Here is a 14,093-nt window from a genome sequence, read left to right as displayed (position 1 = left end):
TTCCAGGAATTTTGCAAGGGAAATATTATGCAGCAACTGCTTTTTTGTAATAATGAAAGCTGGGGAAGGTACGTCTCTTCTACTGACCTCTCAGCTTGGTACTGTCCTCAGCAAAAAATGCGAGACTCAGGGTTAAACACAAAAACTTGAGGAGGTGGTGGTCCCTGCTCATTAATGCATAATAATCCACTATAGACAGGCTCTCCTCTCATTAACATTTGAAACCTCTAGCAAAGTGTCCTGGTTTAACTCCAGCCAGCCACTAAACCCCCACACATCCACACTATTAATGTGTCAAATGGTTAGACTAAATAGGGATAGACTTCTCTAAAAAGCCCAGGAAAAGCCACTTAAACTATTGATTTTATCAAACACATAGTGTCTGTAGAACTGACTGCATGAAATCTCAATGAAATGAGATTTTTATCTCAAGTCCCATGTCATGTATTTAGAGCTGCAGCTGGAGAATATTGCCTGAACATGCGGTTTGTTTGCTTGGTTCTTTTTTTTCACAAGGGCCTATGTATTCAGCTGTACCCTGTATCACAAGACTGAGGGAGAGGGCTCACAGAAGGAAAAAGCGCATTCCCTAGTCCTGCCTCAGGCCCTCCCACATTTCATGTGAGATGTCTTCTTTACATCCCCTTCTGGGGAAACTTATGGTCCCCCACATTCTGGGGAGACTATAGAGCTGATTTCCAACTTCTGAAAAAATTCAACAGCTAATCAGCTTCAGCAGCACATGTAGCCCTCTGACACCTAAATAATTCTAAATCTCTCTAGAACCAATGTCCATGAAAACACTGAAGGCTATGCTTATCACAAGCAGAATTTGACAAACATTGGTACAAAATGGCAGTATTTGACTTAGGCCCATAAATATGATAGTTAAACACATACCTTCCTCTCTGTATTCCCTACCTAGTGCCCCTTCTACTGCACTCAATGCATATTGAGCTGGTATCTCAAGTCTGCTGAAAAAATGGTGTACACTTTTACCACTAGCAGCGAAAGATACACTCCGCTAGTTGAAGTTTAAGGCAAAATGCCAGAAAACACCTCAGTGGCCTGAGATGAAATTTAACCTGGAAGGTAGGTATAAGAGGAACAGAAACATAGACAAAGGGGCACGTGCAAGCTGTTTATAACCCAGTTAGAAACAGGTCAGGTACATATTAAGGCAGTTAATTGTCCAAGTAAAGCCAAAGTTCAAACATGGAAGCATGGTCCTTTAAAAAAGTCGTATTTTTTGCCCCAGCTTCCCTGAACTCTGAGAAAGCACTAATTACAAAATTCAGCTTTGGAAAGACTCGGCGTAAGTAAAATAGAAAAGAAAAAGATCTCATTGGTGCAGACAATTCCTGATTTCTTCAGACCATTCCCAGTTTTATTTGCAGACAACTTGTAGAATCATAGAATCACAGCATGTTTCAACTTGGAATGGACCCGTACGAATTATCAACTTCAACTCCCTGCTCCTTGCAGGAGTACTCCATGCATTTACAGCTGTGCAAGAACCCTGAGAGTAAATGAAAGACCATTTTGCGTTTTATGTTCAGAATAGATGTCAGAAGAGCAGCTTCTCTTCTCATTGCTTTCTGTGGGTGAGGGGTATGAGAGAGCAGCTAAACCAAAGCAAACAGTGGGTTTGCTTCCTGTTCAGCACCATCTAACAGGTCTACAGCAGCAGGAACCAAATAAAGAAACACATTACCATGGTGAAGATCATGTTACAGCATTGCTGGGAAAGGCAATATACTTCTGGAAGAACACAATAGAAATATGCCAAAATGCCAAATCCAACTGCAAAATTTAGTATTTGCACACTTCTATGCTGAAGTACAGGACAGCTTTTTGGTAGCCCGCTCCTCTATGAAAAGGCATAGACAACCTATTCCCCGTCTATAGGTGCACATGCAGGTCTAAAATTTATTTTGTGTTTGACATCAATAAATTGTGCTTTATATGGGGATCTCAAATCACTTTATGAATGCAAAAATAACGTTTCAAAAAACTGCCAACAAAAAGAACAGAGGCACAGGAAATTTATGTGACTTACCCATATTCATACCAAAATAGTGAAATCTTAATTCACCCAGAGGAGTAGGTGGCCTCAATACCATTTTCAAGAATTTTCAGGTACAAAACTTCCAGAACTTTCATACTTCAACCAGATTTTTACTAAAATTTCCCCTATAAAAATGTGGCTGAAACATACATCTCTCTTTATGAAAACAGATTTTGTTAGTGCCATCTCCTGGTGATAAAACAAAACTGAAAAATCATAAACTAGAGTTGATGATTCTCAGAGTAAAGTGAAAATACAACACTTCGATCAGGTTTTGTTTTCTTGTTTTTAATGGCTTGACCTGAGGCATCAAATTTTCCTCTCTGCAAACTTGGAGGATACAAAATTCATTGACCAGTTTTAGGATGACATAAATAAGCATCAGTGACAATGGAGGAAAACCACAAGCTGTCATCATAGTGAAAACAGGTGTCATAAAGCTATTGATAAATACACCCCATCCCCTCCATTGGGTTTGCCCCAGTCAGAAAGAACAATATTTGGTTTAGGAAAATTAAAGAAATATGAGCCTTACTTAAACCAACACCTTCACTATACTGCATTTTGGATGGCTGCCATTAATTTTAAATCTCACTGTCCAGGTCCACAAAGTGGAGGGTAAAGGGTATACGACTCGGTATGAGAGAAGTTAAAATACACTCTTAACACAGAATGGGTAACTGCTGGCAATATGCCTAATACTCTTGAGTGGATTTACAGTTCTTGTGTAAAGTAGCCCCTTTTTGGCATTAAGCCTAATACTCTTCAGGGCATTTTTCTAAGTTGCCTGGGCCTTTATAACACATAGTCCAACATGCATTTTGGCATCACCAGCTTTTTTTATTTCCTTCAACATTTTGTTCTTAAACGTAATTCTGAATCCTAAAGTAAAGATTGTAAAAGTACAGAGTCAATGTAAATCATTGCCTTCCATCTGTCATTTCCGTTTAAGAGTTGCCCAGACATCATTTATGTTCAGGAGTTGAACCATGCCTGAAATATGAAAGATACGGGAAAAAATAAATAAGCCTGAAATAAGCACTCCAAAGGAGTGTCTTGCAACAGGAACCTATGCACTACCTTTTAAATAAAAGTTAAGTAAACTTCTTGCACGTTCTAGGAGAGGCATACCAACAGCAACAGCGAACCTGCTCAAGCCCAACCAAGACTGCTGGTCATCCAGCCCCTAAAACTAATTGCAGATTTAAGCTCAAGGAGTCTCATGTTCACAGCTGTGCCATTTGGGAAAGTCCTAGACAAGAGAAAAGAATCCACCAAGGCCCATCCTTATTATCTTCAGAATGAATTTCTCCAAACAGCTGCCAGAGCTGCAAGTAATTATTTTCTTGCCTTGATGGATTCTGTGTTTTTTTTTTCAAGCACATCAAGGCCACCAAAAGACATGCAAAGCTGAAAAATGTGTCACGCTGGATAAAACTAAGATCATTATCACTTACTTTGTTATACTTAAACATCATCAATAACCAGGCTTTAAAACTGCCTGGTTATTGATTATAGAAAACAACTGAACAAAGAAAGTGAGTCTTGAGTAAAGCTTTCTGCATAAGGAACTGCACAGAATACTGATGAATGTCTTTTTTTTCAGACTCCGCCAACTGACACATAAAAAACAAAAGTACTAGAGAGCAAAATAAGTATGTTAAAGAGATTTCAAGTGTGGCTCAAGCTGCTTACTGATTAACACTGCAGCATATAACACTGCTCACAGACCTGCGTGGTTATTGTTCAAAAGTGAAACAAGGCTCTTCTGGCAACTGGAGAGAAATTATCCTCCCTGACCAAGTTCACAGTTCTCACACAGCTTAGCAGCACTGGAGCTGTTTCTTCTTCCATAGTCTCTGGGGGGAAAATCAAATCAAATCAAATCAAATCAAATCCCAAGTCTGTCACCTATTTCCAGGATAAGGAAGAGCCTTAATGATTTCTAACAGAAAACAAGCTCATCTTACATGCAAACAAATGAGCCAATTGACTCATTTTACCAGAAAAAAAATTACAATCACATTTGCAAGAAAACAAAAAATAAAATACACAATTGTCTTTCACGTCAATGAATAGGTGACACTGCAGGAACTTCAGAAATAGAAGATGACAGCTGTCTTTTCAGTGCCTGGAAGAGGACAACAAAGGGGGTCCATGACTATCTGCACAAGTTTCTGTGTTTCTTATTGAAGTGCCCCATCTGGGGGGCTGATGTCCAGATTTGCTTCCTCAAGTTCCATTTCAAGTATATTTATGTCAAGTCTTCACAACTGTTACACAGTCCTCATCACACACCCACATGCTGACTGCACTGATTCCAGTAGACCAGTCAAGGTAGAACAAAAGGCCAGACTGGTTTCAATTGACTTGAATTCCCCCCACATGTAGTGTCACCTGCTCCAGGGAGAACGGGGGATGTATGGAGATGGCTAAGGCACTCATGACTGTGAGCCACTCACAATTACTGAAAATCCTGCCAGACACACCAGCTCAGTAAGACCAAACACCAGGTTGACAGGTTGCTTCTCCCCTCCCCCTGTACGTTGGACCTCTCCACCAGGTTATGAGCGCAGTGGCTGGAGGTGCTGCAGCTGCAGCGATGTGACTAACAGCACGTCAGCAGGGCATTTTGCTCGCAGTAAAAATTCTCCATCAGCCAAATCCAGGCTGCTTTAAGACTACAATATATCGTATTAGTGCTCTTAAACTTTGAATGAATAGTCATAGGCATGTTAAGTATGACCTCGGTGGTTCAGATCAAGGATCCAACTCCTCCAGCAGGATCCTCCCTCCCATAGCGTTCACCAATAATGCTGGGGGAAAAATAGAAAATGAGCTCCCTAATTATTCCCAGAGCTACCTCCTGCAACTACCTACACCAGCAGGGGTATGTTTATCTTTAATACTTCTCAATGAACTTCAAAATCATCTTTTCATTGACTGAGTATGAGAACCAAGTAGAAGTGTTGAACATACTAATGCTTTCAGAAAGTATGTGCTGTTTTCAGAAAAATTTGGGATTGTTATTACAACGTGAGACATGAGAACACTCAAGGTATGCCTGAATGTGGTCCAGCTCACACTCACAAGTCCACTGTCTGCACATAGGAATGAAGCAGTAAGAATAGCTACTAGACTTTCTAGAAAACAAAATTACTATTCAGATGTGCATAAAGTGCAGATATGGTGGTACTAAATCCTCAAATATGTAACTTTTGGACATCACGACACTAGATTACTGTTCTAATTTGAACTGTTTGAAATTTACACACCTTAAAATAAATTACATTCTTATTAGAACATTCAGTAAAAAGCTGGCTTTTAAAAATTGTATTATTTTTCGTAACAAAACTTCTGCCAAAAGAGCTGCATTGATGAGAGATGTTGAAGACCAGTGCTGATATCTGAAGTCCACATGTATCTTAGGAATATCACACTGTTTATACATAATCTTCCCTAATGCCAGCCTTCAGCTGAATTTTCTACTTGCTGTCCCACAAAAGAGTGGACTATATTACATATGTGCAAGTTAATCAGGCTGAGAAGGACAGGCAGAAATGACAACATCTAGGAACAGAGCAATCAGGCACAGCAGATAAAAATCCCATTTCAAAATCCACAAACCAGGGACACCAAACTGGCTGATGTTCTCTTCACCTTCCCATGCTGCTCTGCCACATATACTGTAGGTGGATTAGCTATTATGCAGGGCTATTTTAAAGATCCCAGTACGGATTCTCAGTTTTCAGACATATAATTTTGAAGACAGCAAGAATCAGGCTCTACTTGTAGAGAAAGAGAGATAGAAAAGTTCCTCCAAAACTATCATGTGGGGAGTCCACACCTCTTTTCGCTGTATATGCTGTGGGTTACACCCACCATCTCCAGCACTTCGAGCACCAGATCAGTGATCTCAGAGGTCACGCAATGAATATGTATATGCATTACCACTGGTCTGACTCAGCAGAGCACTCAACGTGCAGTTAACTTTCAACTAGCTCTGGAATGGTACTGGTTTCAAGTTTGCAAGCCTTGCAAAAGAGGGATGAACTTCCTAAATTTTCAAAGGGAAGTAGTAAAGAAAAACAGCAAATGGAGAGAAGCAACACACTTGGAATAAAATGGGAAATCTGTCTCCTTTTCTCCACTTTCACTTGGATAGTAACCCAAGCCATTTTCTATTTAACTTATTTAATCTTAAACCATTTAATTCATTTCTGTCCATTAAATTCTCATGTCTACGTACATTAAATTTTGAAAATATGATAAAAAACTCCTCCAAAGGAACATCCTCATCTCCAGCATGATCAGAGTCAAGAAGTATTGCAAACTTAAATGTTCCATTTTGACTTTTAAGACCCAAGAGCAAACGGTCAAGAACTTTCTCATCTGATGCACAAGGACTTACTCACAGAGAACCAGACTCCAAATTTTGTGAGAGTTATGCATCATTAATTTCTACAGCATAAACAGTGATTTCAAGAAATTAATTGCAAATCTATAGTTAAGACAAAGCACTCCGCAGCATGTCTAGCCTAGACACCTTAAAAAAGCATGACTATTGCTGCTTTCATCAGTAAGCAGCTGTTAGTCACCAGTGGAAAGGTGTGTTCATGCATCCAAGGAGTATTCCTGATAGCACTGACAAAATTGTGGTGCCATAGAACATAAAATTAGTCTCTGGATTTGTTGAGTCAAAAGGTTAGGTTAGCAAAGCAAAGATACACTGTTTATAAAGAATCATAGGACAACTCAGTGATTCTGAGCAACTGCTGTGTAATACAAAGTCCCTGAGCATAATCAAATTATGAATTTCTTTCATGGAAAATATCAAGACATCTTGTTGCAGTGTCTCTTCCTTTGTAGGAAAAGAGTGGTAAAGAACCAACTGGCTTCCGTTTACTTAAACCAATACCATCTAGATATGTGCCATTGGAAAAAAAATACTATTGCTGATGGCAGTAGAAAAATGAATATTACTTTCACCTTTGCATGGGGAAAAAGTATCTGAAAATTCTTGCTGTTTTAGCTTTAAAAACTGTGGGACTTGTAATAAAGGGTTCTCTTTTGTAACCACTAGTTATTTGGACTTTCGGGCAAGGGTGTGAATAGGACTGTCAATGACGCTTCTCTGAGGAGCTATCCCTCCTCCAAGTGCAGGCTGGCAGACAAGTTTCCAGTAACTGGTATTGGGGTGCTGCTATTTGAAGATGGGCAGGGTGTTCCTGCATGAATTCTGACAGGTGAGGTCTGCTGTCCATGGATGATCCTAGGTCCATGAAGAATACTTGCTGTCTGATGGCTCATACTGTATGACCTCCCATTCCTTTTTAAGAAGTTAATGTAATCAAAGTGTGTTTTTACAGACCCACAGCTATTACTGATATCAATCCAAAGTCAGTAAGAAATCTACTGTGTATTATGCCTGTTTAAAAAAATACATAAATAGAAATAAATTATATTGTAGTAAGTAATAGATGAAAGACGACTGTACATGACTGCTGACTTTGTGACTTTACTGGTTACAAGAAACAAAGTACAAGCTCTATATGGTCTCTCAGGAAGAAAAAACAAAGCCAAGCAATGACTTGAGCTCTAACATGCAGAAAACCTTTTTTTCCATTCTCCACTCTTCAAAAAGCTGAAGTTTCAATAAAGTCGACTGCCTTCATATTATCTAAATCAGCCATGACATTAAGTGAATGCTGAGCAAGAACAATAAGGCAGCCAGGATTGAAAGGACCCTCTGATAGGGAGTTGTCATTAGAATGAACTCAGCTACTGCACTTTTTTCTGCCATCTCCTCAGTCTATGCTGAAAAGCACATGCAGTAGGGGACCACCGTGCAGATACTGACAAAACAGGAAAAATTGCAGTACACGTTCTAAAGGATATACATACAACAACATGAAGAGAAAACACCAAAACCACAGAAAAGACTCTGTGGTTCCTCAAACTCTGTGGCACTTCACAGAGAAGTACTGGAAGAAAGCACAGCACAGAAGCATTCATAAACACAACTGCAATCACTTCAAAACAAGATGCTTATAAGCCTATAGATATGCCGTAATTGAAATGTAATCACATAGTAGTAAATCCTCAAGGACATCTTTCCAATTATACCAGTAATTTTTGAACTCTGACTTTTCATCATTTATGTTTTCCTATTATTTAATCTTACAAGACAAGACTGGTAAGGGGTTTGAGAGATCCAGTGTAACTCGCTGGGCTAAGATATCATACAGATGGAGTATAACTTTAGCCCTAATTCAGCTGAACAGCTCAGGCCCAGTTTTTGTCACTAGGTTCATCTGTTTAACATTAAGCACATGTTTAAGCAGTTTGTTCAATCACAGACTCGGTGCCTAATTAACTTGTTCAGACAAACAAATTAAGCTGATAGAAACAATACTGAAGTATGGCTTCAATCATGGTTTTCATTCATACAGGCATTAAGGTTTTAATGAAGTGTTATGGTCTTGTTGCAGCAAAATGCTGAACGGTAACTTTATCTTCAGCACAAAATTTTCAGCACTGAAGCCAGTAAGATTTTAACCAGGACATTCATGACTGACTTCATGAAACCTTCATACTTACACCTTTGCTTACTATGATTCTGCAGTCTCCATTTTCTCCATCTGTGAACTGTCAAAAAGCACAAAGCATCCCTGTTTATTTCACAAAACTGCATTCACAGCACACTTCTAGACTGAAAGTCATCTAAATGTCTACAAAGACATCTATGCATAGTTATTCACACACAGTTTCCATTTAAAACTCACTAAAAATGAAAGGCCTAAGCATGATATCTTCAAATGCAAGAGTAAAACTCCTAACTAAGAGAGATATGCCTTAACCACACTTAAATGGTCATAAAAGTCTTATTCTACATACTATTTTTTATTGTTACATTTTTATGTTGCAGGAATAAAAATTGTAAAGTACACCAATAAAAATCAGTATTACTTATTTTCATGCCTGGGTGAAACATAAATCACTCTCTCCAATTCAACCAAGGACAGGGAGAGCTGAATGTTTTTAAATTCTCAGAGTTTATTTTAAAAGCAGAAAGTCCTTTGCCTTAACACAGGTGATTAGGTCTTCAGAAAAGGACATACTAAAAAAAAAAAAAAGGCATGTTTTGCTGGCAAGGGTTTATACCATGTCACTATAAACTGGCTACAAATAAAAATCATTCTTCCCTATAATTCTTGTCTGCAATTCTAACTGCATTAGAAAAGTACAAATATAATCAAGAAAAGATTTTAACATGATGAATGAATTACCTTCACTCAACAAAAGCACCTTTAGTTTAATCAACAGAATTTTTCTACACAGGTTACACAGACCTACAAACCCTATAAACTGAGGTCAATATACAACCTGTGTTGTTAATATGCTGGTGTCCCTTGCTATTCTTCTCTAGTAATATTATATCTTACAAGGAATGACAGTGTTCTATACTATCGTCTTTTCTCATTAGCTTCTGCTGTGGTTTTTACCCTTGAAGAAAGGCCTCTGGACCCTTAATTTCTTTCCTCATGTTAGCAAACTCTTTTCTGAACCAATTGACCTGCAAGTAGAAACAAACCAAACTTTTCTATGAGAGTAGAAACATGTTAAGTCATTCTTCTACATTTTCTTCCTCTAGTCTCCTTTCTGATTCTGTTTATGAAAATGTATAACATTGCATTGACACGCAAATGAGTATTTTCTTTCTTTAAAATATTAAACACCTTGGAGAGTGTAAGCCTTCCCATCTTAAAAATTATTATTTTGTGGTATTTTAGTATCAACTTCCATTAAGAAATCAGGACCTTCTCATATTAGTGGCCAAGCTGAATCAGATCAAAACATCAGATTATCTAGAGGTGCATTAAAGCATGCATAACTAATTAAATGCCAATTGGACATGAATTCTGTTCTAAAAGTCTAGCTAACTTTTGCATCAGATCCATAAATAGCTACCCATAATAGAAAAACCCCATACATTTCTAATCAAAGTGATCTTGGAAATTGTGGGAATACAGCACCAAATCCAATTACTTATTTAGAAATAAGTTTTGCAGTCCTCAGCAGGGTTGACGCTTAATGCTTCAAGTTAAAACACACAAAAATCCCCCCAAAAACAAACAAACAAACCCCAGAAATAATAATATCCTGAAACTGAATCGCTGTATGGACAAATTCTTTTGTTCTAGCAGAGGAACAGAAGCACTATCTGTCTTTTAATGCACTATTTCTGTCCATCAGTAAGATACTGTAGTTACCTTTTTGTGCTCCCACAGATGTCAAAAGAACACTTATGTCTCTTTTCTCCTAAGCTGACCTTACTCAAAGCTCTATGACTCTGCATCAATAATATTATGACAACATAAGTGCTCAAAATCCATAGCAATGATTCATAAATTCAATTTCATTAAAATAAAATTTAAATTCAAGCTGAACTGAAGCCTTGGAAAATCCAAACATGAATACTTCAGAAAGAAAAAAAAAAAAAAAAAAATTTCACAAATCTATGTCTGTAGCACAGTACGCTGTATACTCTACTTTTACAGTGCAGTTTTGAAAAGTAATCGGAGTTGGCTTACTGCTTCACCCACAAAAGAAGAGGTAAAATACTTCTAAATTTCAACAAAAGCTAAATTTCTCCACTGCAGAGATCAGTTTAAGGAATTGTAGTAAATCCAGCTCAGGAGATGCTTTCACAAAAGTACTTATCAGATGCTGGCACTTTGCACATAGGGTAGCAAGCACTGTCCCAAAGGAGAAGACTGAAAGACAAGGGACTGAACCATACCTCCTTCCTATTCTTCCACTGGATACATCTCACCTCTACAACAGCTACCAGACACCACAGAAAGCAAACACAAACCATAACCCTCTCCTCTGGGACTGTGTGTTCCAAGACTGTGAGTGCCTTCCCTTATCCCAAACATGATGACGGACAACCAAGCCTCTCACCATGTCCCCCTCCACAATTTCCTTGGCACAATTCCAGGAAAAAATTTACCTCCTACCAGGGCTGAGCAATCACATGGCCACCTAAAGGGTCTGCCTACCCTAAAAGCTCTATTCTCCCTTGTCAGCCCTTCCATCTTCACGTCCCATGGTATTTGGAGCATTACCTCTCAGTGGCACCACAGTGAAATACTCAGAAGTATTGACATCACACCCCTGATGAGCCAGTCTGGGTGGACAGACTGTGATGGAGAGAGGGAAGAAACAGGCACCAAAAGCTGTAGGGATGTTTCACCTTAGCCTTACTGACTCCTGAGGTTTTTGTGTCTCACAACTGCTTGTGAGAAAGACACACCCTAATATAAGTGTAAGCTGCCATGCATTTTCTAAATAGAGCACACATGCATAGGAAGTATTACAGCTTTTGTACGGTTATCTGGCTTTAGCTCACAGACCAGAGCATAGTAATAAATTCTCCTTGAAAAGGAAAATCACATAGAGATTTAACTAGGAAAGAAATAATAACTGAGAGCTTGAAATTAGGCTTGGAACAATAGGTACATTAAGCATCCCAATTGCAATAAAGGAAGACAATGTGCTTTCAAAACTGAGGCTAAAAAACAAGCTTTTGTCTCAATTTATATAGAATTTCTTCCTCACCCTCCACATCTGCCAGCATCTCAGAACTCATGTACTACTGAGAATAAGAAATACATCATATTAGCATCCACTGTTTTGGTCATTTGTATCCATTTCTTGACAGCTGTATTCTTGAACTACCACAGGGGGCTTCATTCCAAACTGCAGTACTCCGATAATACCACATTTTTCTAAGGCCCAGGTCGTCAGCCAAGGAAAACTAGAAAAGGTCACACAATCTGAAAGTTTTGCATTCTCAAGTATCACCAGAATGCCCTCTTGATACAGCATGAACAAGCAAGGCAAATGATAGCTAAAGATCTTCCACAGCACTTGAGGCAACCAGCCCCCAAACATGATTGAGTTTCTCAGAGCTAGTATAATGAAATCTACTAATTACTTATTACTTGCATCACTATAATTCCTAGGAAGATTAGTCACAGAAAGGAATGCCTTTGTGTGAGGGACAGTACAAACACAGAGCAGAACAGTCATTGATACTGCTGCAACTGCCATCGAAAGGGCAGCCATTATCACTGGACAGGATGATGTATATCCTAGTGTAGTTACTGGTTTTGCCATTCTGCCCGAGAAACCTTCTCAATTTTATTATGTTAATTAAGATCTCCTAAGCTTCTTCTCTATCAGGACCTTAAGTATCAGGGCTGTGCTAACTCCCTGTTTTGTTGCTCCAAAAGAACAGCATGAGCTTTCCAGGAGCAAAGTTATTCTCATTAGGGCTAGCTACAAACTTCAGACAAGATGCTTGAAGAACCTAAAAAGTACAAATTGGCAGCACTGAGTACCGGCGTGTGAGGCAGGCTTTCTGACATGCCATCAGTGGCCACAGCATCCTTACTTAGCAAACAAAGGTTCCTGCAAACCCTGATTCGTGCACCTTTTACTCTCAATGCCACTTGTTCACTTTGCCTGTAATGGCTTTGGAGTTTCCAGAAGTGCAGGCACAATTCCTAATGCTGCAGTGTCAGCAATGGTGAGATCTTCAGTCCATGCAACACATAGGAAACCACCAACAATATCCCCATGTGAGCCGATGGCAAGGCGGAGGCAGAGACATGGGGCCATTGGACACCTGCCCTGCCCTGGTGCCCCCACTATGACCACCACTCGTGGTGGGGCAGTGCAGGAGGCTACCATACACTGCCCGGTTGATGGCCCGGGCGACAGCTACCGCCACCCTTATCACAACCACGGCTCACCCCACAGACCTCGCAGCCAAAGCATGAGCAGCTTCAACCGGGGCCAAAAGCGAATAAGACAGGAGGGCACAGCTAAAAGCCATGAATTGCGAATCTTTTAAGAGGCTGGAGTTGCTAGCAACATACAGCCTAGCAGATGAACAGAGCTGTCACCTCACCAAGCTCGACACGACTGGTCTCTTGCGCCCGCGGACAGTCTCTGGATGAGAGGAAGCCCCGGGCGGGACACTGCCCGGCATCAGAGCCACGAGCCTCCGCGCGGCAGCCCCGCGGGATGCACATCACTCCGGCCGGCATCCCCGGCCGCTCCCGGCTTCCCGCCCGCGCCGCTCCGCAGCCTCCCTCCGCGGGTACCTATCTCCGGTTATTCACCAGTGGGATGACAAATCTCCCGGGCGTGTGTCTGTCCCGTCCTTCCAGACAGCGCTGCGTCCCCATCTCGGCGGCGGACCGGCCGGCGAGGTGAGTAACCGCGAACTGACGGCACCACAAGAGCGTTTGTTTTGCTTTCCCCTCTCCTCCGCCCTCCCCGCGCTGACACGGAGGCCGTGAGCCGCCGATTCACCCTCTCCCCGCCGGGGCTGGCGGCGCGGGGCTGGGGGCAGCTCCGGCGAGCGGGGCAGCGGAGGGGCTGGGCCGCGCCGCACGCCCCCGGGCGCGGGCAGGCGCGGCGGGGCGCGGAGCCGCCGCGGGGCTCGGGAAACTCACCTCCCGCCTGCCCCGCCGGCAGCGCAGCTCCCGCCGAGCGCGGCCGCCCGTGCCCCGCTGTCATGTGCCCGCCGGCCCGCCGTTAACCCTTCCCGCGGCCCGGGCTGTCCCCGCCGAGCCGCGCCTGCTCCGCCACGCCGGGGGAGCGGCGTCCCGCCGGCAGCGGCCCCGCCGCGCTCCCTGCTCCGAGGGACGCGTGGGTGCGGAGGGACACGGCTGTGTAGGGGCCGGGGAACCCGGCGGTCGCGCAGGTGGTGGAGGGGGGCTTAGTGGGGTGGCCGTGTAGGGGCTGGAAGATGCCGAGGGGGAGGCTGGCGGGGGACTGCATAGGCGCTGGAGGAGATGGGTGTACGCAGGGGTGCCACGGGGGCCGGAGGGGTTTGCAATAGGGGATGTTTGTATCTGTGTGTAACGGGACCGGAGGAGGTGCGGGGCTGCACCAGTTCTGAAGGAGGAATGTTTAGAAGCTCTAAAGGTTGCAGGCTCCCTGGAGG

The 14,093-nt window shown here is 41.8% G+C and overlaps 1 protein-coding gene across 4 annotated transcripts in view; it reads right to left on the bottom strand.

Moving 5' to 3' along the window:
- GLIS3 (GLIS family zinc finger 3) overlaps positions 1-13,677 on the bottom strand; it is a 161,555-nt gene extending 147,878 nt beyond the window's left edge. For 2 of the 4 annotated variants that reach the window (XM_048292592.1, XM_048292593.1), the window contains exon 1: positions 13,600-13,677. In XM_048292592.1, the coding sequence (XP_048148549.1) occupies positions 13,600-13,663 (64 nt within the window). In that variant the 5' untranslated portion in view covers positions 13,664-13,677. Of the gene's footprint in view, positions 1-13,245; positions 13,480-13,599 lie in introns of those variants that run through there. The other 2 variants (XM_048292595.1, XM_048292594.1) reach the window with 2 other exon arrangements.
- Between the last annotated feature and the right edge of the window lie 416 nt (positions 13,678-14,093).

This window comes from Corvus hawaiiensis, chromosome Z (genome assembly GCF_020740725.1).
Source record: "Corvus hawaiiensis isolate bCorHaw1 chromosome Z, bCorHaw1.pri.cur, whole genome shotgun sequence".
NCBI classification, from domain to species: domain Eukaryota; kingdom Metazoa; phylum Chordata; class Aves; order Passeriformes; family Corvidae; genus Corvus; species Corvus hawaiiensis.
The sequence above is the reverse complement of the archived record's forward strand: the minus strand, read 5'-3'. Positions and strand labels throughout refer to the sequence as shown.